This window comes from Vidua macroura, chromosome 16, assembly GCF_024509145.1.
Source record: "Vidua macroura isolate BioBank_ID:100142 chromosome 16, ASM2450914v1, whole genome shotgun sequence".
NCBI lineage: Eukaryota > Metazoa > Chordata > Aves > Passeriformes > Viduidae > Vidua > Vidua macroura.
The window spans coordinates 7,767,278-7,792,906 of NC_071586.1; the positions used below are offsets into that span (position 1 = coordinate 7,767,278).

At 41.0% G+C, this 25,629-nt stretch overlaps 1 protein-coding gene across 3 annotated transcripts; it reads right to left on the reverse strand.

Moving 5' to 3' along the window:
• Nucleotides 1-69: 69 nt before the first annotated feature.
• Nucleotides 70-25,137, reverse strand: PDXDC1 (pyridoxal dependent decarboxylase domain containing 1). 3 transcript variants are annotated; one of them, XM_053992204.1, is made up of 23 exons: nucleotides 25,073-25,137; nucleotides 19,203-19,276; nucleotides 18,617-18,682; nucleotides 17,399-17,482; nucleotides 16,289-16,435; nucleotides 15,568-15,757; nucleotides 14,944-15,012; nucleotides 14,388-14,466; nucleotides 13,782-13,866; nucleotides 12,890-12,938; nucleotides 12,690-12,791; nucleotides 12,401-12,526; nucleotides 11,643-11,693; nucleotides 10,697-10,760; nucleotides 9,782-9,870; nucleotides 9,013-9,118; nucleotides 7,839-8,010; nucleotides 7,105-7,223; nucleotides 6,161-6,282; nucleotides 4,165-4,257; nucleotides 3,979-4,075; nucleotides 2,778-2,882; nucleotides 70-1,985 (listed from the first exon to the last, which is right to left on the reverse strand). In XM_053992204.1, exons 2-23 carry the CDS (start codon nucleotides 19,274-19,276, stop codon nucleotides 1,726-1,728), a joined length of 2,349 nt encoding a protein of 782 aa, XP_053848179.1. In that variant the 5' UTR covers nucleotides 25,073-25,137; the 3' UTR covers nucleotides 70-1,725. The 3 variants fall into 3 exon arrangements, with proteins under 3 accessions (XP_053848179.1, XP_053848177.1, XP_053848178.1); XM_053992202.1 differs by lacking the exon at nucleotides 25,073-25,137 and adding an exon at nucleotides 24,964-25,058; XM_053992203.1 differs by lacking the exon at nucleotides 25,073-25,137 and adding an exon at nucleotides 21,457-21,477.
• Between the last annotated feature and the right edge of the window lie 492 nt (nucleotides 25,138-25,629).

The following is a 25,629-nucleotide window of genomic DNA, read 5'->3' on the forward strand; positions in this document are numbered from 1 at the left end:
CACAAGGGAAGAAAGGGTTTGCTGGAATGTAGCGAAGTGTCCTTCAACAATAACTTAATTCCAGAGTAATAATTTGAAGTATCTTTATTGAAACATTCAGGTAAGTATTTAAAGAATGAAGCTCATTCCAACAAAACTACCGATTTAACATTTCCAAATATAAAAACATTAAAAATTAATCTTTGTGGGGATAACTTTTATCCCCAACAAATTACTGTTATTAACATTCTTCATTGCACTAAAGAAACCAAGGAGGAAGACTAGTCAATTTAATTGCTTTTGCACTTTAGAAAAAATTGCACTGATTTACATCAATTACCCCAAAATTACAAGCAAAGTTAACCTTGTTCGTGGCATCCCAGCACTGCAGGCTTCAGAAGCTGAGAGTCAAATCAAGTGCCAGTACAATTCAAAACCCTCAAATTTTGCAGATTATCAAAGTAAGTCCCACTACCACTACTGTCATTATGGTATTAAGGGATACCTGTGGGAGGAAAAACCCCAAATGGAGCAAACTGCAGTACTTGTATCCAGTTCTAGAGGGAGGGGAGGGTTCGTATCACCATTGGGTTACTTGGGGAAAGCAAGTGTTGCCAAAGATGGCTTTTCCACAAGAGGCTCTGAAAATTTGCAGTGAAGTGATTAAGATGATTTGGGGGAAGACACTTTTGCACTTTGGATTTTGATTTATTCAAAGCTTTGCTTGTGCATTAAGTAGTCCTAAACACTCTGAAGTTGTGCTTTATGTAAATAAACTAAATAATTTCTTTTGACTCTGTACAATTCCTACCATAGGTAAGTTAGTGCTATTCAAAAAATAAGTGTCGAAACCATCGCATGTATTGGTTTTTCAAGCTTTACTACAGCTACTGTTAAAAATACACAACAGAAAGAACTCCAGTTACACTGCATGAACATGTTCAGTATTTGGTGTGTAAATGCCGTGCAAAGGAAAGTAACAGTGCCTTGTGCTCCTTCCCAGGGCAGGGCTAGGAAGCGGGCCAGGCATGCGGAGGCACTATTGCTTTCTAGAAGGCTGGAAATTCACTAACTCTGTCCCACCATACCCAGGGCTGTGGCTGGGGGTGAAGTGGTACAAGAGCAGGAACAAAGGGGTGATGGCCCAGTGCTCCTCAGTGCCTCCCATCCACAGGGCACCTGTCCCTCCCCAGTGCCCACACCCCACGGCTCTGGGGCAGGCTGTGGGTAAGGTAACAGAAAAGAAGCAGCACAGACCTAGGGTGACTTCAGGAGAAGTTTTGCAGGAGAGCCTAAACCGATTTTAAATACTAAAAAGGTAAACAACTGGCAGTTGTTTTTTATAAAGTATAGTAATGTAAGATAATTTTATAATTATTGGGTGCAACTGTACTTTTCATCATGTGCACGGCTGAATGGTTAGTTAGCAATTTATCATGCATGGATTCCTGCAGGAAGGATAACTGCCAAGTGCTTTTACAAACGTTCATGAGCACTCAATAAATTTCACTACAGCTTTGGTGACACTAACATGGAGAGGATTAAAGCAACTGTAACAAGTGTACAATAAGACAAATCTCTGTCCCAGGGGAGGGAATGTATATTTGTGCAAAATCCCAGTTAATAAATTACAGTAGTTATTACTGTACTGTGTGTGGCACTGTTCACATCTTCAATGCATTGTTACCAGCCTGCCTCCCTGGGCAGGGGCCTCCTCAGCACAGTCTGAAATCCACACTCTGGATTTTATCTTTGACTTGCTTGGTCCTCTGCCGTGGTGCAGTCTGGTGGCGATTTGTCACTGTGAATGTCCTCAGTGTCTGTCTTTGCCTGCGCCACCTCCTTCTGCTCCTCTGCTCTTTCCCTCTCCAAAGGTCCTTGCTCTTGGCCAGGGGAGAGATTTGGGGGTCTCTGATCCTGCTTCTCTAGGTCTTCACAGTGGCTGATGGAACTGGTCTCACTGAACCCATCAGAGCTTCTCAGAGACCTTTTGAAAGCTTTCTGACCTGTGAAGTGTTTGAAGCATTCAGTACCCATGAAGGCAGCAAATACAAACAGTGGTGTGCACAAGTTCAGTTTCCAAAGGAAGTATTGGAATTTTGTAACAGCAGAGAAGTAGGTTTTGTTTGCCTGCTACTTTGGACCCCGAACATAACCCCAGACAGGTCTGCAAAGTAACAGCACCTGTTACTGTACCCTGTGTATGCAGACAGAGAAAACTGAGCTGAAGCCAAGCTGCCTGCTTACAAACTGAAATGATTCCAGGTTAAACAACTGCACTCAAAGTCATAGGCTGGAAGCCACCAGCCCATAAGGTGAGTTAAAACTGGGTTTCCTGCCATGCAAATCAGCACTGATTACTAATACAACTATGCAGAGAGTGCCATAGATTTAACATATCTTCACCTCAGAATGGCTTAGGCCACAAAATGTTTGGTAGCAATAGAAATGCAGCTGCTGAAGTATATGACTACATGTTATCATGCTTTTACTTAAAATAAAACTTCTGGCTTGCTTACCTGTTAATTTTTAAAGCTCAATAACCTCTTAATATTCTACAGAAATATTCCAGACTTCCTGGGCAGTTGTCAGTTAATGGGACAACTTCCTGTAGTCCCAGGAAGAATATGCTGGGGAGAGAACAGCTTGGGCCAGTGTTCTGTGCCATGGGTAGTCTAAGGTTTTTAAGGTGGTAGAAGATGAGCTTTAGTTCCAGATGTTACAAAAGATAAAAAAATCATGTGGGTCTTCCTGTGTCAGGGAAGTTTTAGAAATTAAACTCAGACACAGAAACTTACCAGGAAGTCTTTGTTTTGCAAGGCTGGAAGTGGGAGTTGGTGGTGGAGTGCTGCCTGTTCCTTGGGCCTTTGATACATACATAGCTTCTGTGGATTCTAGAGAGCCTGCAGGTTAAAAAAAAAAAATTGACTAAAACTTGTGAAATGGCAGTGTTTGAGTTCAAACTGTCACATGGGGGTGATGCATTTCTGAGAACCCAGGGACATGAGTGCTAAGACTTCGGAAGTGAATCGTTTCCCCCTCATTTCACAACATTGCTACACTCTGCAGTCCCATTTCCTTCCTGCCCTGGGCATGTGACATCTTCCCAGCTGCCAGGAAGGGGTATCCAGGCAGGCAGGGTCAGCACTCCCAGGGGAATGGGCTGTTCTCTGCTCTAAGAACCTGCCACTTGGTACATCCAGAGTCACAAAGGCCCTGAGCACAGCAGGAAGCTTTCCCTGCAGGGTACAGATACACAGACAGTGGGCCACTGCCCTGGGTGTGCCAGATACTCTGCTGAGCCCAGGAATATTCATTTCTGTGACTGCAACAGTACTACTACAGTGAAAATTTGTAATTGCAGGACGTATTATGTTGGTACATCATTCTCACTGATGTAAAAGATAATAGGCAGCTCTTTCTGCATCCCCAGACACAAATTACAAATCTGAGAGGAAAATATAGTCTTCCACATTGCACCATTCCATTTACTACTGTTTCCCACACAGTCCAATTGATGCCAGGCCCCAGCTGGCTTTAACCTGTCCTCCAATTGCTGGACATGCAGTTTAGCACACAGACCAGCACTTATCAGGATGGCAGCAGCCAGGTGCCATGCCAAACCAGGATTCCATGCACTCACATGAGGAGTGATGTGCTAAGACCAAGCTACCTCCAGCTCATGTATTTAACCCCCCCCAAACTCCTCCAGGATATGCAGCTAGAGGTCACAGGAATGATTCCTCTATTAATAAATGCCAGTGCCTATCATGGCTTTTTTTAACATGATTCAACATGCAAGAACAAAACGTAAACTGTACAAGAGAGTAGAAGATTCTTACTGTTACAGAAATAGTGCAAAGCATGTTCTTGTACATCCTGAGAGTGGATTATGTCACTCAGAATCAAACCAGCACAGGAACACTTGCTGCAGGTTCAGTACAGAACTGAACAGTCTCAGTACCAGCATGACACAGCTGCAGGGGCCCCAAGCCCTACCTGCTGTCAAATTGAACGTCCTTCCCTTGGGCAAGGCTTGGAAGGGAGAAAACCAGTTCAGCACAGAGCCCACCACTGGGATCTGTCGCAGCAGCCCCTGCAAAGCACAACCCAACACTGGTGAGAAGAGCCCCCCAGGGGATGAGTTACCTCAGGGTACCACAGGGCTGGTGTTTGTGGCCTCACCTCTTCCAGAAGTCGTTCTTCATTTGCTTTTTGAAGCTGAAGCTGTGCTTCCTGTATCCCTTTTCTAACAACTTCAGTCATGTTTTCCAACAGCTAATAAAACCCAGAAATAAGGATATGTATTACTTGGACTTGAAACTATCTTTTTAGTTCAGGTTTTCAGGATGGAGAGAGGGTAGTCAGATATTTTTCCAATTTAAGACAGTATGTGACAATCTCTATTTCATTATGACAATAAATTAAAGAATGTACATGCTGACTGCAGGATTTTTTGACACATAAACCCAGAGGAAATAATGTAATTTTAAACAGGAGTAGTATTTTTTTTTTTTTTTTTTACACTTAGAAATGAGCCTATGACCCAAATTCTTTGAAAACCTGCTTAGCATATAAATGTTCCTCAGATGAATGTCTGGGAAGAATGTTTATGTTTATAGAGTACATTTTGGTCCCTAGAAACACCCAGGACTCAAATCAGCCTCACAGTAACAAGTTATGTGTCAGCCTATAGGATCACATTGTTTTCCTGCTCTCATAAAGAACTGCCACTGATCCTGTGGCAGCCCAGGCCAGCAGCAGCAGTGTTTTATACTGCAAAGGGCAGGCAGCTTAATGGGACAGCAGCAGGGACAAGGAATGAACAAACCCGAGAAGCTCCATCTTTGTGCGAGGCAAATGCCAATTTCCATATATTAATGTTGGTTTTAACATTGCACAAGGACAGGCATTTCCTCCGAAATGCCAAAAATTTGCGTTCCTGTCAGCTAATAAAAGGAAAAAGAGGAAGCTGCTCCTTTTCCCTCAGGGAGAGGCCAGCCAGGAACTGACCCCCATGGCTGCTCAAGACCCATGGTAGTCCCTGGCTACAGGAGGGAGGGCAGTGGGGTGGAATTCAGAGCACCAGGAAGAACCACTGTGTTTCTGGCCCAGTCATCTTCAGCTTTGGTCCTGCCTTTCAGTGCCTTTACTGCATGTCTCAGGGCAGGCTGGACTGATGTGGGTTTTTTGTAAAATCCTCCTTGTACCAAACCCTCCTCATGTGAGCGGGGCAAGGGGCATTCACAAATGGGTTCTGCTTTCCAGCTTTGGATCAAATGGTGAAGATCCACAGATTTACTGCAGCTGGTCCCAAGGACTGCACCCTTCTGACTCTTCCACTTTGTTCCTCCCTGGAACCTTCAGAATCCGAGGGGCCCGTTCAGTTCCAACCTCTCCACTACAACAGTTAAAAAACTGAAGGTGCTCTACAGACAAAAACATTCCTCATGTCACCCTCCAAGCAGCACAGGGAGTCAAGAGTGGGCAGTCACTGCTAGAAAAAAAATCATTGCCATAATCAACATATTCCCATGAGCAGAAATAGGCAAAGGATTTCTGAAGTTCTATTTATTTTTGAGGTTAGAAAATTAAATGCCCAACACTAGCAGAATGAAAGGACAGATGTAATGCAGGTCACTTAAGAATTCTATTTTAGAGAACATTTGGAGAACTCCATTCAGGTAAGTGCTTTGACAAATAGAAGTTGCATCATCAGCTTTATTACTTCAATACGTAACTTGTAATTTCTGGATTTAAGACACCATTTTAAAGTTTTTCACATATTTTAGAGCATAGTCTCAAAGCTGGTATATAAAGAATCTCAATCCCACCACATCTAGCAGTGAAGAGAAACACCAGCTCACAATCGACTTACACCTTCACTTTTGTTTTTTGACAGCTTAAAATCTGAATGATAAAATGAGGCTACTTCAGTACCACTGAAGGTTTTCATTAGAACTACTGCACACAGGACTATGAACACAAATCCAGACATCCTTAAAATATCATAATCCATAACTCTCTGTATGTAGACACAGATTATTCCTTCCAAAGTAATTAAAACTCTTGTGGGCAAGCACAACTTTTACTTTCACAATGAACAAAACCATGTCCTGAAGCCAATATGAAAGGGGAGGAAAAAAGGTGTTTCAATATTTTGTGAGTTGTTAATACATACTCTTGAATTTTCTTCAATTTCTCTGCCTGTTGCTATAATAGTTTCAACCAGCTCTGACACATCCAGATCCTCTGTGACCATGCCAATGTAAACACAGTTCTTCTGCCCTCCGAATTCTGGACCTGGGGGCACAGGGAGAGTCAGATCTTTGTGCTGAACAAATCTGCAATCCTGCAAGGGCTGCAGCACTCGTGCTTGTGAATCTGGAAATCCCAGTACACACCCCCCCTTCAGTACCTAAGGGCAGAATCTGTGTGGGTACAAATTATGCAGGCCAAGAAAGTTCAGCCCTGGGGGTTTTCAAAGACAGGAAACATAACCTGAGCAAGAAAAACAGTGGATATTTTATACAGTCAAGGAGTTGTGTTATAAATACCAGTGTTGAATATGCTTTAAACTCCTTAACTTTCAGCCATTTACAGATTACTTGGTTCCACAACCATAGGGCACTTAATTTTTGACAGCTGATTAGAAAAAGATCAGAGTTCTGAATAAGTAAATGAATACTTTCAGCTATCATGTGGCACTGTGTAAATGTGAAAGTGTTGCTAATTATCACAAAAGTCATCTAAAGCTTTTAATCAAGCCACAGAGCAGTGAAGCCATCAGTGCCAGTGGGTTTGGAATGAGATCTGCTTTCCACTAGATCCAGAAGGCTCTGTTTACACACAGGAATGCTGCAGCTTTTTTTCTTTCTGGCAAGGAACCCTTCTTGGTCTAGTTGCCCACACATCAGTTTTCACAAGGATTTCTGAGAACAGCTCACCTGGTGAGCACTCCTGAACTGAAACACAGGGGAGGAAGGAATAGTTACAGGTGTTCCTTCTGCAATAATCACATGGGCAGCAGCTCATTCTGCATTATAATGACCTATCAAATCATTCCAGCACAGCTAGGAGAATGACCACTAGCTTGAAAAGAAATTCTTTAAATAGTGCAGTTACCCAAAGAAAACGTGAGATCCGACTCCAGCTCATTTAACTTTTTCAGAAGTTCTGTATTGATTTTTTCTAGTTCTTTTTCTTGTTTGTCATCATTCTTCTCATCACTATGATAGTTGTACCTTCAAACCAAGCCAAGAGATAGTAATTTCACTTTACAGTACATAAAAAAGCACCTACAAATTTAGTACATTTCTACAAATTCCTGTATTTTACAAACAACAACCTCTGAACATTACAGCTCCTACCAGCAAGTTTATTGGCATTTGTCATCAGGGACTGGGGGGTGGGCTGAGCTTGCTGCTGCGAACTCAACACAATAGATTTCTGGTTGCTATGTTTTGACTATACAGAATCCTTCCCAGAGGGCTGCATCAAAAAAAACACCTGGAGGGTTTTTTAAAGTCTATTCAGCATATCAGTGAGTGTCATTATAGATAAAAATAGAAGTTATGCTTGGCTAAAGACAGTGGAATGCACTTGCTCATTACATATCCCCCCCCCCACTTCCAGTGTTACAACTGGTGCCCAAAGCAGCTCTTCAGCTTTTCTTTAAGAATTAATCGAAAATTACTTTATAAAGGCAGTTTCCTAAAAAGTACTCAAAAGATTCAGCTGGATGCAAAGCCAGATAATGATCAGTAAACGAAACATCCAAAAGACCACTGAAGAGAGCTACATGGTCCTGTCTGCTCAAGCACAGTGCTTGCTAACACAGCATGAAGAAAATAATTTACCTCACAACACCTAACCCTGGCCAGGCAAGATCTTCAATATACAAGAGGCTAGCTGTTCCTCTCACTTCTTGCTCAAACTCCTCTCTCAGCTGCAGTGTGCTTGTCAACACCGGAATCTTCATTTTTAAGCAGTCTACCAAGTGATCAATGTCTTGTATTTCAGTTCCTAAAACTGCAGAGCAGAAGTGTTAGTGTGTGATAGGTGTGATGGATGTGACACAAATGTCTGAATTAGGGATTTGTAAAGGAGCTGCTCTGCAAGTTAATCACAAATATAATTTACAGATAGTATTGAGTATCTTGGTCTATGTAAGTGGGTTTTTGGTTCAGTTATCTATGCACTGATACAGCAAAATGAAAGGAAGTAAAGATTTCATAAAAATTAATAAAAAGGATTTTTCTCATGTTACAAACTAAGAAGGATATGTTAGAATACCCTGTTACATTACATCAGTAGCTAGCCTTAAAAAAAACCCACAAACATCCTCTTCCCATAACCCAGCTGGACATGAATTAGCTTCCATGTTGGTTTAAAACAAAACATCACAGCATCACCAAGTAATTTTATTCTAAAATCTGCTGTTCTGTGTACACCTGGACCTTCTCTCATGAGTGTCAGCTGTTCTACAGCCTAAGCCCCTCATCCCACACAAGCCAACAGGAGATACTGTGCACCCCCCTGAGCCCTGCAACTGCTCTGTGCTTCTGCTTTCCAAACCACAGGGTTTTTTTAATTTATAGCCCCCCTCCATCAGTAGTCATAGAAAACCCTGGAGGCTCAGTAAATAATTATTCCAGCTAAGTAGCTGTGTTTTGAACACAAGCACCATTGCAGTGTTGAAATACCTGTATAGAAAGTTCAGGCATCTGGTGTTAAGCAGCTGAGAGAAGGAATTTAACTGCTTTTCCTAATGAGTTTAAAAGGTAACCAGGAAGTCTTTCTCTGCAGAGATAGTGAGGCAATGTGACCCACAACAGCTGGGTTCCCATTAATGCACCCAGTGCTGAGCTGCAGTGAAATGACGTGGTTTTGGTTTGTTTATAAGAAAATCCTCTCCACAGCAGAATATCCTGAGGAGCTTCTTGAGCACATCTGCTTTTACCCCAGGAGATTGTTGTAAAAGCTGGGCTTTGCTGGGGAATGGTACAAGGGGCTGACTGGAGTGAATGTTACCTGCAGAAGTCATGAGTGGGCTGAAGCGCACGCACGTGCCTTCATCCTCCAGTTCCACCACATCGACTCCGCTGGCAGGAACCAGCTGTGCCAGCTGCTCTCCCAGCTGCAGGGACAAGGCACAGTCAGGGAACTGGACAGGGCATGGCTCCTGCAGGCCCTGCCTCAGCTCAGGGAACAATGGACACAGTTTTCTCTCAAAGTCAGTTCTTGCACCAAAATACTACACCCTGCAGGTGAGATGACCGAGTTCAACAGATCCTTAAAATCATGGAAATTTGGGATAAGCTGCAAGTGTTACAAGTCAGAATTTTCTGAAAAATTGTCACTGCTATTAGGTGTGCCACAATTACTGCACAAGGGATCCAAACCATCCACGTGCTCAGCTCTGCCAGCACAGGCTTCTAGAATTAACTCAAGAGTTGAAAAGGCTGTCTGTTCAAGAATACACAGACAATGGCAATAGAGCATTTGGCTGATTTAAAAGAATTCTGAAGTTTACACATATTCCCACAATACCAAGGGAACAACCAACAGCTTAATATTCAGGAATGATTTCACTACTAATTCTGTGTAAAATGATCAGAAACGTGAAAGCAACTTTGCTTCAGAGCAAATGAATGTTTTAAACAGCCACAAGTTTTGCAAAGGAAATCGGATCAAGAACATCTTTCAAACTACTCTAACAAAGGGTTTATAGCTCCTGATGACCCCCTGAACCACTCCACTGTCACTCCCCTTCCCTAAAGAAAAAAGCATCCATTCTTACCCACTGATTGAAAGTGTCACAAATGTGCCTTTCGTTGCTTATTATGGGGTGCTGAATAGTTGAGGCCTGTGCAGCATGTGACGTCTGATCTGAACCAAAGACACAAGAATCACAGAAGTGGGTTTTTATCTACTTAAATAAAATGCAACCTAAAATTTAGATAAAAGACAATTACGTATCCTAGCTAATGTAACACATCTACACCGTGTACTGGGCCTGGAGCAGATGAACATGGATGTTTTTGTAAAAATATGTTGAACACAATAAATACTGGAAGTAAAACAGTTGAATGTAATAGTTAAAAAAAACACCAAACCAGTAAAATACTTCTGAGTTTTGAGGTTAAAATGCCCCAATGGAAAACAATCAGTGTTTTCACAAAGCAAAATCTTGTCACAGGAGGCTGCAAATATTTAATACCTGTGACAGTATTTCCAGAGTTGTTCCCAATGTGTTCTGCTGCTTTTAATATTATTGCAACAGGAACTGTAATCAGTAAACCACAGCATTGTAGTGCTTGCCACGAGCTATGAAATGTTTGAAAGGAACAGAAAACCTGAACAAACCAAAATCTCTCCCCACCAGTACACTCATACTCAGCCTGCAGCTTGTAAGAGACTTCCATCATCTGCTCCCAAGATCAAAATCCTGTGCAAATCTTCTTATTCAAGAAGGTAGAAAATTACTTGTTATGAAAATTTAAAACACTGCAGTCTGTCTAAAAAAAGAAGCTATCACGTGTATGATTTGTCACAGATTATGATCAGCATTCACAACCTTTTTAAAAGCATGTTACATGAGAGAACTGCACTACATCACATTTATCTCAAATTCATTTGGTGAATTAGTAGTTTAAAGTACTGTATAGAGAGGGGTGTTTTTTGGTCATTGTTTGGTTTGAAATACATCACATACCTCTATTTGAATATTCCCGGAAAAACTTGAAAACCACCACTGGTGAACTCAGTTCATCTTCAACCTTAAAAGAAAAAAAATATTTTCCCCTGCTTTTTTAAAGATTTAACACCATGTACAATTCCTTACACTGCTGAGCAAAGCTTGAGCTCTCTTGAAAACCACCCCAGAATCACTGGGAAACATCAAGAAAGTTCCAGCAGGAAACATAAGATTGTGATTGCTCCTGCTTTAGAGAAACGGACTGTGCTACTTCTGGAGACAGTCTGAGGCTACATTTCATAATCCTAATAATGCCAAGATTTATTTGAGTATGAGGGTAAGTGATACAGTAACTTGAGCTCCCAGGGCCATTAATACTCTACAGCTTACTCAGTAAGCTGACTAAATTTTCTACACATCAAATATCAACTAAAATTCGGGATGAGGGTCAGAGTAAAATAACCAAACCCTGTTGGACAGGACATCTCACAGGAACTGAATTTGGAATGAATACTTTACCTGTGATTTCTAAACCTATTTCTGGTGTAGAAACCACAGCTGGGATAATTTTTGTGTACAATATCACAGGGTTCACAATATGATTTCAACAGCAGGGTAATATGCAGCCAGAATATATTAGAGACACTTAGGGAAACTGGTTTCATAGATGTATTACTGAGAAAACCCATGTTCTAAATGGAATTAAATCAAGCTTTGAACACAACTTCTGGATGCTCTTCTGCACTCCCATGGGTGCACAGAATGAACACGGTCCAGAGGTCACACACAACCAAGCCATGAGCTTTCACTGAACACCAGAACTTAATTAGAAAGATCCCAAGCGTCTCCGAAACAATGGTTATGATTAACATAACATTTTTAATAACTTATTCTAGTCAAAGTTATTGTTACCATAACAGGCAGAAACTAAGATATACAACTGAAGTGTTAAAAACAACTGTACCGAAGTTTTAATGAAATCCAGGTTTTTCAAGTTTTCCAGCAGCCTTTGACTCTAGAAGACCAGAGCAGAAGGAGAACAAATGGAGGAGAGAAATACAGTTTTAGAAACTGAAAGTTATTCTGAAAAACATTAAACAGTCACAATTTTTGAGCAAACCCCTCCAACAAGTCGGACTCATCCAGTTTTAAATTGTCAATTTAGAATGTAAAAGAGAAGTATTTTCTGGGTTTAGTAAAACACTGACTACAAAGTGTAACCTTTAAGAAATAATATTTTGCATAGAAGCACTGCATTTTGTAACTAACACATCATATTGGACCTTAACTTCTACTAAAGTAAGGACTCCAAACATAGTGCACTTGTACCTCAAGAAATGTCTTGAAGTCCTTTTTACTAAAAGTAAATTTACTATTATTTAAATCAATACAATGCCGAGTAGGAAAATAAAGTCTCTCTGAAGAGCTTTCAAGCAAAAATAGTTAAGAGAAGTGACAAAAAAGGAAATTATTATGTTACTTCACTGTCTAGGAAGAACAAAGACTTTTTTCTCATTTATAAAAATATACATAAAATCTAATAGTAAAAGCACAAACCCTCCCTCAAACACTTTCCTGTGCTTTCATTGTGGGTGTAACAATATGACCCAGTGTTATGCTGTCAACAACTGCAGTATTTTAGTTGAGTTTTCTGCAACACATCATAATAACCAGAAAGATCTGTCAAGAGCTGTCAAAAATCCCTGCTGAGCTGTTGCTCACCAGTTGTGAGGCATGCTTTATCCTCTCCACAATGCCATCGTGGCCCAGGTACTGCAAGGAGAGCCACAGGGGCAGGGCACGGAGCTTCTCCACGGGCTGGCTCGACGTCAGCCCCGCTGCCAAAGACTGAGGAGGAAAACAAACAGACCACTTTAACTTCTTTTCAATGCTGCCACTTTGTCAGCTTTGGAAATGATAATTTAGATGCTTATGAAGAATATGGCAGCACACTGTGATCAGAATCAAAAGCCCAGGATCTGGAGAATGGCGAGTGAGAATCTGAGCATACCAAGGATGGATCCTCGTGTCTGTAGAGTGTCACTGCAGGCACTGCTGGGAGCCCCAGCCAGGAACCCAGAGTCAGAGTCATGCTGTCACATTTTGTTGCAGCCTGAAGTTTATTACAATAAGCACAATATAAGCCATATATATTTTGATTAACCTTATACAAAAGCACATTTTAAAGTTTCTAGATATAGTGAAACATACCAGTACAGAAGAGGAGACATAACCCAAAGCCAAAGTTGCCAGATTCACGCTGGAAAAAAAAGTGGGTTTAGCATATATTAAATATGTATTAAGAGACAGCATTTTAATCTGGAGTTTACATATTTCATATTATTGTGTAAAGGGAGGTAATTTTTGTTCATATATTTTTCATTAACAATGCAGAAGATGTTGCTACTTGATATTCCAAGATTGAAAACTCAAAAGTAAAAATCTAATTTATTCTAAAAATTTTCAGTCCAACATTTGGTGAAATCATCAGCCAAGGTTGTATCCATAATTTAGCATCAATTTGGTATCAGAAATAAATTGTATGCAAATACAGCTGTTCTATAAAATACCAGGAGAAACTGTCCTTATTTTAGCTTCAAAAAATGTAATCTTAGAGCACTGGAGTCTTCATTGACATTGTCCAAGTTCTTGGAATTTCTTTTGCTTCTTGGTTTAATCTCCCTCCCAGTTCTGTTACACACTGCTCTTGCTGCAGCCTTCTGGACAACCTTCATTGAAATGCCATTTCATTCTCAAAACCAGTGTATGATATCCTCCCTGACTTAGGTCTTTTAAGGTCCCTGTTGCCTAGAAGGTCTTTTTATTAGTATTTCAAGCTTTTCAAAGCAAGGGCAGATAAGATTACCATCAGAATAAAAGTGATAATTAATCTGTGCTGAAATTATGTCTCCAATTAATTCTTCCTGCGTATGTAAATCAATTTCTATCTCACAATAACAAAACTAAAACCATATAAAATGCTTACTATGACCAAACTAAAGTTGGCCTTACGGCTCTGTGTGAGCTGTTAAATTAGATGGTGTCTATTAGTCAAACTCTTTAATGAACACAGCTCTAGAGCAGTAAGTCTCCAGTTCCATACCCTTCCACATGGAGCCACATCTTGTACTGCTCACAGAGCTCCTTCAGCCGGCCCAGCTTGTCCGTGTGCCCAGCACCTGGAGTCCCTGGGTTGAACAGGGAAAAAGCAGTGACAGAGGATCAGCCTGCAATGAGGCTCTACTAAATCAGCCTCTTGAACTGATCTCAGATCACTTTCCATGTCCCAAGCAAGTAACAGTCACCTCCCTCATACGTACTTAAAAGCAAATTTTGTACAGGTGTTTAATTAACTAGAAGAAAAATATAATTTTTCAAGCTAAAGTTGATGGCACATCCATCAAAAAATTTTGCACTGTTAATATAAAACTGATTTTTAACAAGAGATCTGCACTCACTAAAGTAAGTTACAGTCATATTAATAAATCAACTGACACATGCAGAACTGTAACAGCACAATTCAAATTTGAATCAATTAAATAAAATCCCCTTTGGACAGATAATTATTTTGTGGTCATTAACATATTTCCTGATATTTCTTGATATGTAACCACTGAGCTGCTTATGAAAATATATTTTTTGTTTTTATTGTATATGTATTCATGAAGTAGAATGAGGGTTTTCGTGATTGTTTGTCCACAGTACTTACCAGCATTGGCCACAAGCAACAAAGGCAGTTTTCCAGACTCAACATCATCTTTAATCAGTCTGTCCAACAAAGCAACATCCTGGTATCAGTAAGAAAACAATGTTTGTTAAACACTGAGTTTCTGCTGAACTGGGAGAATGCATTAAGATTGAAAATGAACAGCATTCTGAAGTTCTGAAAGGAAACATTCTCCATTTCTTGGGTTTTGGCTTGCACTTTCTTCCTCTCAAAGGCAAAATAATCTGAATAAAGCATTAGAACACAAATACACCACATAGTTTGTCAAAGTACTCCAACTACTCCTATTCTAGAAATCTTGAACTAAAAAGCACTTTACTTAAAAGCCATTAAAATATTCTGCAAATGACAAGACCAAGATACAAACTGCTTTCAGAAAATTTCCATCTATGATTCGCACAGCTTTAACACAGAAGACTTAGAAGTTGAAAAAGTAAATGCATTAACAGCTTTTCCAAACAGCATTCTTGATATTCATTTAATGAGGCTTAAAAACCAACCAAAGCACAGAAAGAGCTCTCAGGGAAGACAAACTTACCATTTGGTGCTGAGATCCAAACATAGTGTTACAAGGCACACGGCACATGCAGGAAAGGGGCAGCCCTAACTGCAACAGAAATGATGGAATTTCAACTGAGAAATACTCTTTTCATGTGTTCACAAATAGAGTGACACAAAACCCAGTATGACAAAAGAAACCTTAATATTACTTTATAAAGTAAGTTTTCTTCTAAAATTTATAATCAAATTAATAAAGAAAAAGCACAGGACAAATTATGTATGTTGGGCTCAGGTCTATCTCACATGACCAACAGCTTATGTAAATCACAATGCAACCTAGAAACAATCACTCATTTTTTAAAAAATTAGCATGCAGGATCCTTTCACTGGAAATATTCAGAAAATTTCTCTTCTTCCCACTGTATCACTGCTGTGAAACACAGGCTGTAAATAAAAACTCTAAGTATTTTTCCCAGACAAATGGTTTTATTTTAAATGTATGGTCCACTACAGCTGATGTTATGCCCAGTATGGACTCTGCTTCCTTTGCTATTATTTCCACCATGAGGAAAAATAAGTTGCCAAAATCCTCAAAGCTATGCAGGCAATATGAAGCCAGGCAGGTTTTAATTGCAGGTAAAACCCCCCTGAGAGACTTTACCTGATTGCAGAGAGCTTGGCCCAGGCCTGTTCTGGCTGCAGAACTGATGTATATGACAGGCTGCTTAGTGTAGAGCACGTTAAACCCCTCGAGTGTATAATCTTCATAGCGGGTGTGAATTACAAGTCGACAGATTTTTAAGAGACCTTCACGATCATCTTCATGATAATAGGCTGATCCATTTTCATACCTGCAAGAAAAGCCAAGTAAATATGAGCAACAAAACCAACAGTCAGTGTAAGGACAAAAATAACACTAGCCAAAAAAAAAAAAGCTTGCCACAGGACAGAAAAGATAATAAAAAACCTTCTATTTTCCCAGGTTAAAGTAGATTAAAAGAAAATTTTTACAAGACAGGCTGAGATTAACAATGAGAGAAGCTTAGTATATATTTTCATTTAGACTCAGAGTAAGAAAGAAAAACATCTGTGTCCCTTTAAGATTGCCTTTAGAAAGTTCAAAACCTTGCTTGCTATAAGTGGAGTGTGGGAGGAAACACAAAAAAGGCTTCATTCTGGTTTTAATATAAATTCTGGACTGCTAATTTTAAAGATAATGCAACCTGATATTCTTTAGGCTAGGTTAAGGTTATATTTCAGACCTGCCAAGGATTTCTAAGTTTGTGACACGGTGGTTTCTTTAGTTGACATCCTCAGTCGAGTCACATCCATTTTTAAACATTATCACTACCTTGTCACACAAGTTATTGCCAGGGACTCACCTGAAAAGCCTGCAGAGCCAGAGAGTAGTGTCAGAAAGGATCCTTGTTGTAAGTTTTCTCAGTCTTTCCCTGTCCAGCACAGATATATAAGCAGCCAAACTATGTCCCAGCAGAGCCATGTGACCCTGTTCACCAACGTTCTGAAGTCTGCAAGCCAGAACAGAGGAATTGCCAATCAAACCCAAGTCATGGCCATTACAGCAATATGGGCTTTATGGATTTTTAATGCAGACTGGCAGAATTGGCTGACTTGCAATTTAAATATTTAGCAGAGAGAAGTGCAGTATATCACAGCCACCCTCCTGTGTGTCATACTAAGCTGCCAGTGCACACAGAGCACTTCACTTGGCCCAGCTGCTCACAGGAACAACTCCTGCTTTTGAGCCAGCCAACATCAGCTGGAACTAAGCACCTTATCTGCACTGGGACTTGAAAGTGCATTAATACCCTTCTCTCCTATGCACAGAAAACTCAGGACACTTATATTACTATTTTTAGAGGCATAGCTTTTCTTTATTAGGGTTTATTTGTTTGATGGTTGTTTTTTTATTTATCGGTTTTGGTTTTTTTGGAGTTTTTTTAAAATCTTGAACATATTTTTTGAATATTAGTTTTCAATAATCCTCTGCAGATCAGTTAGTACCACTTCCATTTTACTGAAAAATAGAAACAAATTTTATTTCCTTTCATTTTAAAATCTACAGAGATACATGATAAAAATCTATTGGTATTCAATACTTTAAGACTTAAAACAACTTTGAGGAGTGGAAAAAATGAGCTGTCACATAAGAAACATTTCCCTTGTATAACTCAATTTAGCAATTAGTAATGGAAGCTTTGTAATTTTAAGAAAGCCAAGCTTCATGCATTATTCTGCTTCACTATACAGTGTAAGATGCCTTTAAAAAGTTACCTGGTTGCACAATATTTTACGCTTTAAAATACATAATATATATACTTATGCATATAAGTATACATACTAAAATATATAGAGAAATTATATATACTGAAACACATGTAGAACTTAAAATTAAGTGGGTAAGTTCTATAGTGATCAGAATACTAAAAAATCAGGTGTCTTCCACATCCAGTAGCTGATACTGGCCTCACCTGTAGGACTGTGAAGTTTCCTCTTCCTCCTCTCCATGCATTAGGTTCTGAACTAACTGGAGTATGCTCACCATATCCTGGCCACTGGGAGGGCAAACAAAACCACATTAAAGAGACACCGACAGGTAAATACCAGCATCTAAAAGAGGCCACCTGGGAGACTCCACTTTTACTGAATGCTGAGTACAGCAACAGAAATGGTTCCTTGGTCTTAGAAAAACTGATCACAAAGATGAGGATGCTGCAATTCAAACTTGCTTATAGTAGGAGACTCAGAAAAACAAATCTACTGATACCTGAAAATTTGGTCTGAAAAGCCTGACTTGCCAACATTGAATTCTTATTGCTACGCAGCCAACCAAGGCAGCAGCTAAGGATCCACATTTCCCTTCACCTGAACCAGCCTCAGCTCATAACTCAGCACATCTCTGAAACAATTCCCTACAAATCTCCGTTTCTGGCAGACACAAGCTATGTTAGACTTCTCACATGATATGGCAAAACTGAAAAAGATCCACCTCAACTTTTCTAACTCCAACTAAAATGTACAGTAGCGTAAGAACTTACACTGATAGTTGAAATTGGGTTTTATTCATAGAAAAGATAACTCAGTGTCTCCACCCATAACCAGGGTTAGTTTCTGCACAGCAGAGACTTAAATAGCTTTTGCAGTATTTTCTGAAGTGCTAGCCTGAGCTCCTGCAGGATCCTCTACCACAGGGGACACAACCAATTTAAATCTTCATTTCAGGCACAATGGTCCTACCTGCCTTATGGACAAGAGCTCTGTTTAATTTCTAAAGAGAGCTATGCTGAAAAGGAGGGAGGTTTCTGGGGTTTGGTGGTTTTTGTTTGTTTTTTGCTGTTTTCTACCTTATCACTCCCAGGGGTTTTTAAAAATATTTTGTAATAGAAGTTTGTGTTTACTTTGAGTCTCAAAAACAGCTGTAGGCACCACTACTTCATCAGATTCCAAGAGTTCAAAATTTCAGTCACCAAGGACAAGTAATCTTTTTTTCTCTTTTCTACATGAGAATGAAAATAGTTGGTATGATTACAGTATTACTTTTTTTCCCCTATGTGAGTATGGGAAAAAGTTTATTATGATGCCTGAAAAATGTTAACTTTTCCATTCATGCAAGTTGCTTGGAAGACAGACATGCTATGTGTAGTTTAAGATCTTGAAAAGAGCATTATCTAAAAATTGCTGCTGCCTACCTGCCTTGGAGTGGTCCAGGAATATCCTTCCGTGCATATTTCTTTTCATTTTCCTCCTCCACTTTCCTAAGTTAAAGACACAGAATAAACTCTGTATTTGTGTTTGATAACATCAAATATGTAATTGACTTTGACTTGTAGAAATGCATATTAACACGTATCTATTTCACTGACAGCAGGTTCAGAAATAAACCAGATGAGATCGACACTAAAGTTTTGTTCAGACTGAATTAAAGAGCTCCCAAGTTGTTGGGGTTTTCAGTTCTTTAACAGAAAGCTTAGAGAACAATCTCAGATATACAGGAATCAAAAATTGCTGGCACTGCAATAATAAAAAATAAATCCTAACTTTGAAAAACAGACTTGTTTTGGGTAATAGAGAACATGTATAAATATGTATACATTTACTTTAAAAGTGCCAGCATTTGAGAAACAAAGATCATTTGTATAGGTGTAAGCTTCAGAATGACAATGTGACCTTAAACTACAGGAAAATGAGGGGTTTCTCTGCTTAATGCCAGTGACACAAATAATCCTCCCCTCAGCACAAACAGCTATTGTTTTTTATTGTATGCTTTGCACTCACCTCTGATTGTCTTCCAGCATCTTCATTGCTTCGTTCAGATTCTTCCCCATTTCTGCTAGAGTAGGGTCCACCATCTTTTAAGAAAAAGAATGCAACTTTCAAGAAAAGATCAAAACCCTTTTGTCTTACTACTGTCTCTACAATCTAATAAATTGTAGAAGGGGTTAAAAACTCAACATTTGGATCCAGAAAGACAAGAAAGTATTTGAGACTGCCCTAGATGAGAAATAAAATGGCATAGTTCCCTGTCATTTCCCCAGCAGACTTTTACAATGGGAATTTGCAAAACAGTGAAAATACCCAACCCAAATACCCTTGTAAATCTATTTTTCCTATTTCTTGTACCTTTAAACCAGTTTTTAATCTTAACTAAGTAGAGAAATTCCCTTTATGCAAACAAAAGAGTGAAACCAACCTGCAGCAGGCAGCCAAGACAGGCTGCCATGCAGCAATTATCCTCCAGCTGCACAGAACAGGCCAAAAATCCTGATCTCACTGCTGAAATCAGGTAACCACAGATATTGCCAGGATGGAAGAGTTTAAAAATCATGGAACTCATTTGCCCTGAACCGATGACAAGCTCAAAGTATTTTCCAAAGAACTGCTCTGGCTGTGAAGAAGTCTCTTTCATAAACTTTAACCCAAGAGGCCTGACAGAAGCTTGTGACACTGACACCAGACACCTGGACAGGAGCATTTATCCACTGAAGGATTAGTGGCCATTTGAAGCTTCCAGGGAATGTGGAAGGTGTCATCTGGCAGAGCCAGATGAAAAACAGATATACCCCAGTGTGAGGGGAGAAGGCAGCACCACTGCTAAGCCCCATCATGTTAGACAGCAAACCCCCTGAGATACTCAGGTGACCCCATTACAGAGTCCCTTCTCTCTGCTTCTGCATAACCTCCATAAATTCAACACCAAGCCATCACCCATGTGCCAAAGACTCTGGTGGTTATAACCCCTGCAGGCTGCTGCAGAGGTTGGGGGGACAGGGGGAGGGAAAGGGTTGTTTAAAGAAAAAAATCCCACAGGCAAATGCATTTACTTAGACAGATGCAGACACAAAAACAAATTTAATCACAGAAGGTAGTGGGGTTCATTTACATGAGGATTTTATACTATTTTCATCTGGAGGACTGATCAAGAAAGGAAAAAAAATTAAGTTGAGAGTTACCATATGTTCAAAGACTATTTTTAACCAAATATTTTAAGATTTAATTCACATTACAGCAAGTGGTAGGTGGCTGAAAGAATCAGGAGCCAGGCATGGGCACAGTGATCAGACCAAGACTGACAATTTTCTATTCTGTGGCTTTGGAAGCGGCCAGTAACAAATGCTTGGAGGAAGAACAAAAGAATAGAGCAAGAACTGAGTAATATTTTACTATCTGAACTCCCAGCATTCAGCAATAAATAGGTTTTTACACTTTTACACTGACTTGTACAAAAACCACTGGGTATGAGGACCACAATTTAATTAAGCACTGAGTGACAAAGCAGTACAAATACAAAAAGTTCCAGACCTCATCACAGATTAAAAAAACCCAACACACACTGCAAGCATTCAATACTCAGAAGAAAAAAAGACATAACCAAAGGAAAAATATAAATTTGATCTTTGGCAATACGTTCATACATTTTGAGTGGTTTCCAGAGTTGCACCATGTCAAAGAAACTCTGGAAAGAAGTTCAGGAAAAAAAATCAGTTTTGTTCCTGCAAGCCCTTAGGAGAGTAAACGATCACAATCTACTGATTGTGATTATCTCACATAAGTGAATTCAGGCTGCCACAAAACATCAATAGCTGGAAGGCAGTTACTTGTTTGAACCTTCCTTAGCATCACATGCAAAAATTCAGGTCTGTTATAAATGAGGACTCAAGATGTAGAGACATTATAAAAAAGGCTCCGAGCTGCCTTTGTTTGCAACTAACATAAAATTCACCGGCTGAAATGACATCAGATGTTTAAAACTGCACATCCTTACCTTGTGACTCATCCTGTCTCACTCACTAATTACACACATGAAACCCTTCTGCCAATAAGCTGCCAGAATGACTACATAAAATACACCTTTAAAACTCCTAAGTTACACTAAGCTCCAAAAAATGCTCTGAAATCCACAAAGTCTTTGAATCCTGATATGGGCTGAATTGGAAAATTAATCCCTTCTGATTTTTTCCAATAGCTAAGTGGATATGCACCAGCTTATTTTCTCCTCTCAATTCTGGAAGGAGAAGAAGCCCACCTTTACCTGCTGCATGTTGAACTTTCTGTATGTTCCTCCTCTGCTCACATCAGTAAGGCCATGGAGCTGGGAAGCAGGAGACTTTCTGCTTCTTTTAAGCAGCAAGAAAAATAGGTGTGGCAAAGTTGCAGCAATAAATCATTAAGTTAAGAAAGGTTTCTGAACACACTTGAATAACAAGAGCAATAATAAACAGAGTATTTTTTTCATGGTCTTGAAATGGTTTTGAAAACAACTGTGGGAGGAGTTCTTGAACACTCCCTCCTGAAGGACAGGACAGCACAGGTGTTGAGGGGGTTAAAGCAGCTGCAGGAAGTTTCTGCACTCAGTCCTGCCCCTGGATCACAGGCAGCCTTTGGCCAGGGCAGTTACAAGACACACAAATCCTTCCAAGCTCTAGGGAGGCACCAGCCATGGCTTTTTCTTTCCAGGTGTCCATTCAGCACCTCCTGCCTCCCTCAGCCTGCTTCGACTTCTATCATTCATTGCCTTCCAATGTGTTAATCCAACTCCCTAATGTTATCCTGCAACAGCTTTGATTGTACTCACTTCCCCATTCTGTTACTAATCTGTTACTATTTTATGAAGTACTTTGAACTGTGAACTGTTTATGATTTTATAGGCAGAACGTCACACCTTGAAGTCACTTGGCAGCTGGGGAGAGGATAAGGGGCCATTCTCCAACTGCGATAAGACTGAAAATTAATTGCAAATTCAAAAGGGAGAATGCTGCTTCTATAGCAATGTTTTCCAATCTTGGTTTTGTATTTCTGTAGGCTGTACTCCTAATGAAATAAAGGGATGAGTTTACCTAAACTAATGTTGTGAGAAGCAACTCACAGGTGTAGCTCCTTCCGTTTCATGGGAGCTCATTTTCCCACTACATTACTATAACACCTTAAAAGAAAGTTTTACCATAAAAAACCAAAACCTCTTCTCAACAGTAAATTAATCTCAAACAATGTCACTATTCTTCAGCCAAAAGAATATTGTTTTTATTCTCCAGGGTAAGAAAAGTTTAAGATAACAAAAAAAAAAAAAAAAAAAAAAAAAAAAGACACTTCATGACTGTTTGGCTTGAATAAAAATGGCACTGTATCATCACAAGGCTTCTGCTTATAGATATTCACTCTTTTAATCTTTATTTATTCCCCTGACATGTGCCAGGACCTTAATGCAGCTCTGCTGCCTGAATTTTCTGTAAACTTACCAGGATGTTGTGGTAAACAGCACAGAAGCAAAAGACAAGAGCCACAGGCTGAGCAAGAAAGCAAAACAGATTTTTTCATGTTTAGGGAAAATGCTGCTGTAGAGATAGCAAGAAGTTACAAGGAAAGAATTTGCACTATTTTACCATTGACAAAGTTACCTAACTTGAAATTTTAAATCCTTCAGAATTGGTCACTTCTATTAAAATCCAAATGGGAAAAAAAAATAGAATAGTCCTGTTAAGGCAAACTTCTGAAATCTAACACAGGCTTCCAGAATTATTTAAACAAGTTCAGCCCAACAAAAGATTTCTGAATTTCAGATAAAATTAATATTGATTATATAACATATGACACACAATATCTTAAAAAATAATGCAAAAATAACTCTGCTGAAATAACATTAATTTGCAAAATCAAACCAAGAGATGTTTGGTGTGCACATCTGTGAGTCAGATTCTACAATGATTTTCACTGCAGTCCTACTGTGCAATGTGTTCAATTCTCAGGAACTTTCTCATCTGCTAAAAAAGTGTTTTTCCATTTGCAAGACCCTAAAGACTGCAGTCACCCAATGTCACCGCATTACAGCTCATTAGGTGATTGTACCAAAATGGTTACGAAAATACAAAGTTGCAACAAGTGTTAATACAAGTTTAAAAGTACTTATCACATGGCACCCTGCACAAATACACAGCAAGGAGAGAATCCATGGTTCAAATAAAAGTCAGTCTCAAATCTATTATGATAATGCTTAAATAATGTCCACGAGATAAGTGAACAGACATTCTCTACAGAAAATGTATCCCAGCTTGGAGGAATTTTCAATATATTTGGGGGAGAAGAATTCTGACATGTCATGCTCAAGACTTGATAAACTCCAAATTGTACAGATTTACCACAATCTTAACCAAAGACTATTCCAAGAGAGTACTTACTGCTAAATATCTAGAAGACCATAACTGTATTATGGCATTTTATTATACTGAGGACTACAGCTTTCATCACACATGTGGAAAAAAGCCCTGATAAACAAGAGAGGAAGTAAACCAGATGATAACTCCTGACACATATCTATCTGCATAAATGGAAAAATCAGGCAGGCAAGTTTTTGCAGACCATTACAGACTATTCCTCACATCAAGAATAATCAAAATATGGACATCTTTTAGGTATTTCATTGTTACAGTGTCTTTATTGTTTACAGTTCATTATATTCTTATGATGAACTAGTCAAGCAAAGAGCTTGGCCAGTACTACACTTGTCCTGTACTAATGCACCTTCTTTAAATAATCCTGTATCACACCAGTGTTCTCTTTGAGTCCAGTTCATAGACAGCATACTCCAAACTATTCCAATGAAATTTTACTTAAATAAAATTTTTCAGAACAAGCAGGAGTCACTGCTGTCAGCGCTAGTAAAGAACCTAAGCTTTTAAACACCAACAAATACCCTGTAACACTGTATTCTTCAGAAAGCTCCTAATATATCAAACTTTTTTTGCCACCAACCCATTAGCCACGTCAGAAAGATACTTCCCGGATCTCCCGACCATTTCACTGGGGCACATCCCATTCAAGCTTCTCTGGACCACCCCAAGGATCACAAAAGCGAGCACGCTGCACATAGTAATGACGCAAGGAGGGGCGTGTGCACTCAAAGCCCTAAGCACACGAAGTACTCGTTATTCCAGAGGCAAAGTGTCCCCACAGGCACCGGGACACGGGACAGGCCCCGGGAGGGGCAGGACCCTCGGCCCCAGCCCAGGTGCGGAGCAGCCACTGACTCACGGTGCCAGCGGCAAACAGGCTCTGCCCGGGGCTCGCGGCTCTGCAGAGCCAATATTTGCTTTCTACACGGCACCGGGCAGAAGAGCAAACACAGGGCAGCGAACGCCTCCATTTCAATTTAAAAAAAAATGGGCAACATAATAATTTATTTAGTAATATTTCCTCTCCTATCCTGCTGAAGGCTAACAGTGACAGGAAATAAGCTCCATCTTTTTTTTTTAAAGAAAGCACAAGACCCGCTCCTGAAGCATTTCCCGGTAGTTATTCTCCCTAGGTCCAGATCCGGGACACGGATGCCGGTCACACCGGCGGCTGCGCGGGCCGAGGGAGGACACGCCCGGGGGCTCCGCTGCTGCCCCAAAGCTCCGGCGGCAACGCCGCCTCAGCCCGGGGGGCAGCGCCGCGCACCGAACCCCGGCCGCCGCCGGCCCGCGCCCCTCCCCGCGGCCCCGGCCCCACCGCACCCGCCGCTGCTCGCGGCGCGGCCCCGGCCCCGCGGCGCTGCCCCGCAGACCTTCTCGAGCGAGCCGTCCATGGCCGCGGGCCCGGCGCTGCCGCCCCGGCCGCTCCACGCTGGCAGCGCTGACGGGGCCGCGCGGGGCGGGCCGCGCTCGCGCGCTCACCTGGGCAACCGGCCCGCCCCCCGCCGCACGCACCACCGCGCCGCAGCGGCGGGGGGGTGCGCGGCGGGCACACTGCGCAGGGCGCGGCGGGGCCGAGGCCGGCCCTTCGCTCCGCGCAACGCCTGAGGTCGTTCTCCCCCACGCCGGCTGGTGGAACAGTCCCGGAGAGAGCCCGGGGTCAGTGACAGATCCTGGCGCATGCGCGGGGAGCGCGGTCCGAGCGGCGATGAGCGCCGGTTCTGGAGCCGAGCTGCAAGTTGCCGGTTCGAGTCCTCGCCGCGGCGGGCTGTGGCAGGCCGGACCCCGGCAGGGCGCTGCAGGGCTCCAGCCTTCGCGAACCTCTCGGTTGTCACCCCGCTGTCGCTTACGGTGGCACCAAAGCCTTTCCTCCACGTACGGGTCCCGCGCCGGAACGCTGCACAACCGCGGCCGTCAGCACGCACCTGCCCGTGGGCTCCCGTCCGACAAGCAGCCTCCGGAGACCCAACCACAAACCCTGGGCTTTTCTTGAGCTTTATTTATGTTCTTTCAAGCTGGAGTTACTTTTCGGTACATAT

Excerpts from the sequence above, each read along its gene's own strand:
- PDXDC1 (XM_053992202.1), bottom strand. The coding sequence starts at position 24,984 with ATGGACGGCTCGCTCGAGAAG. Across the intron at positions 17,483-18,616 it reads CCTGGACCACTCCAAGGCAG|TGGCCAGGATATGGTGAGCA; the intron begins GTAGGCAGCAGC and ends TTGCCCTCCCAG. Across the intron at positions 10,761-11,642 it reads TGGATTTCATTAAAACTTCG|GTTGAAGATGAACTGAGTTC; the intron begins GTACAGTTGTTT and ends TTTTCTTTTAAG.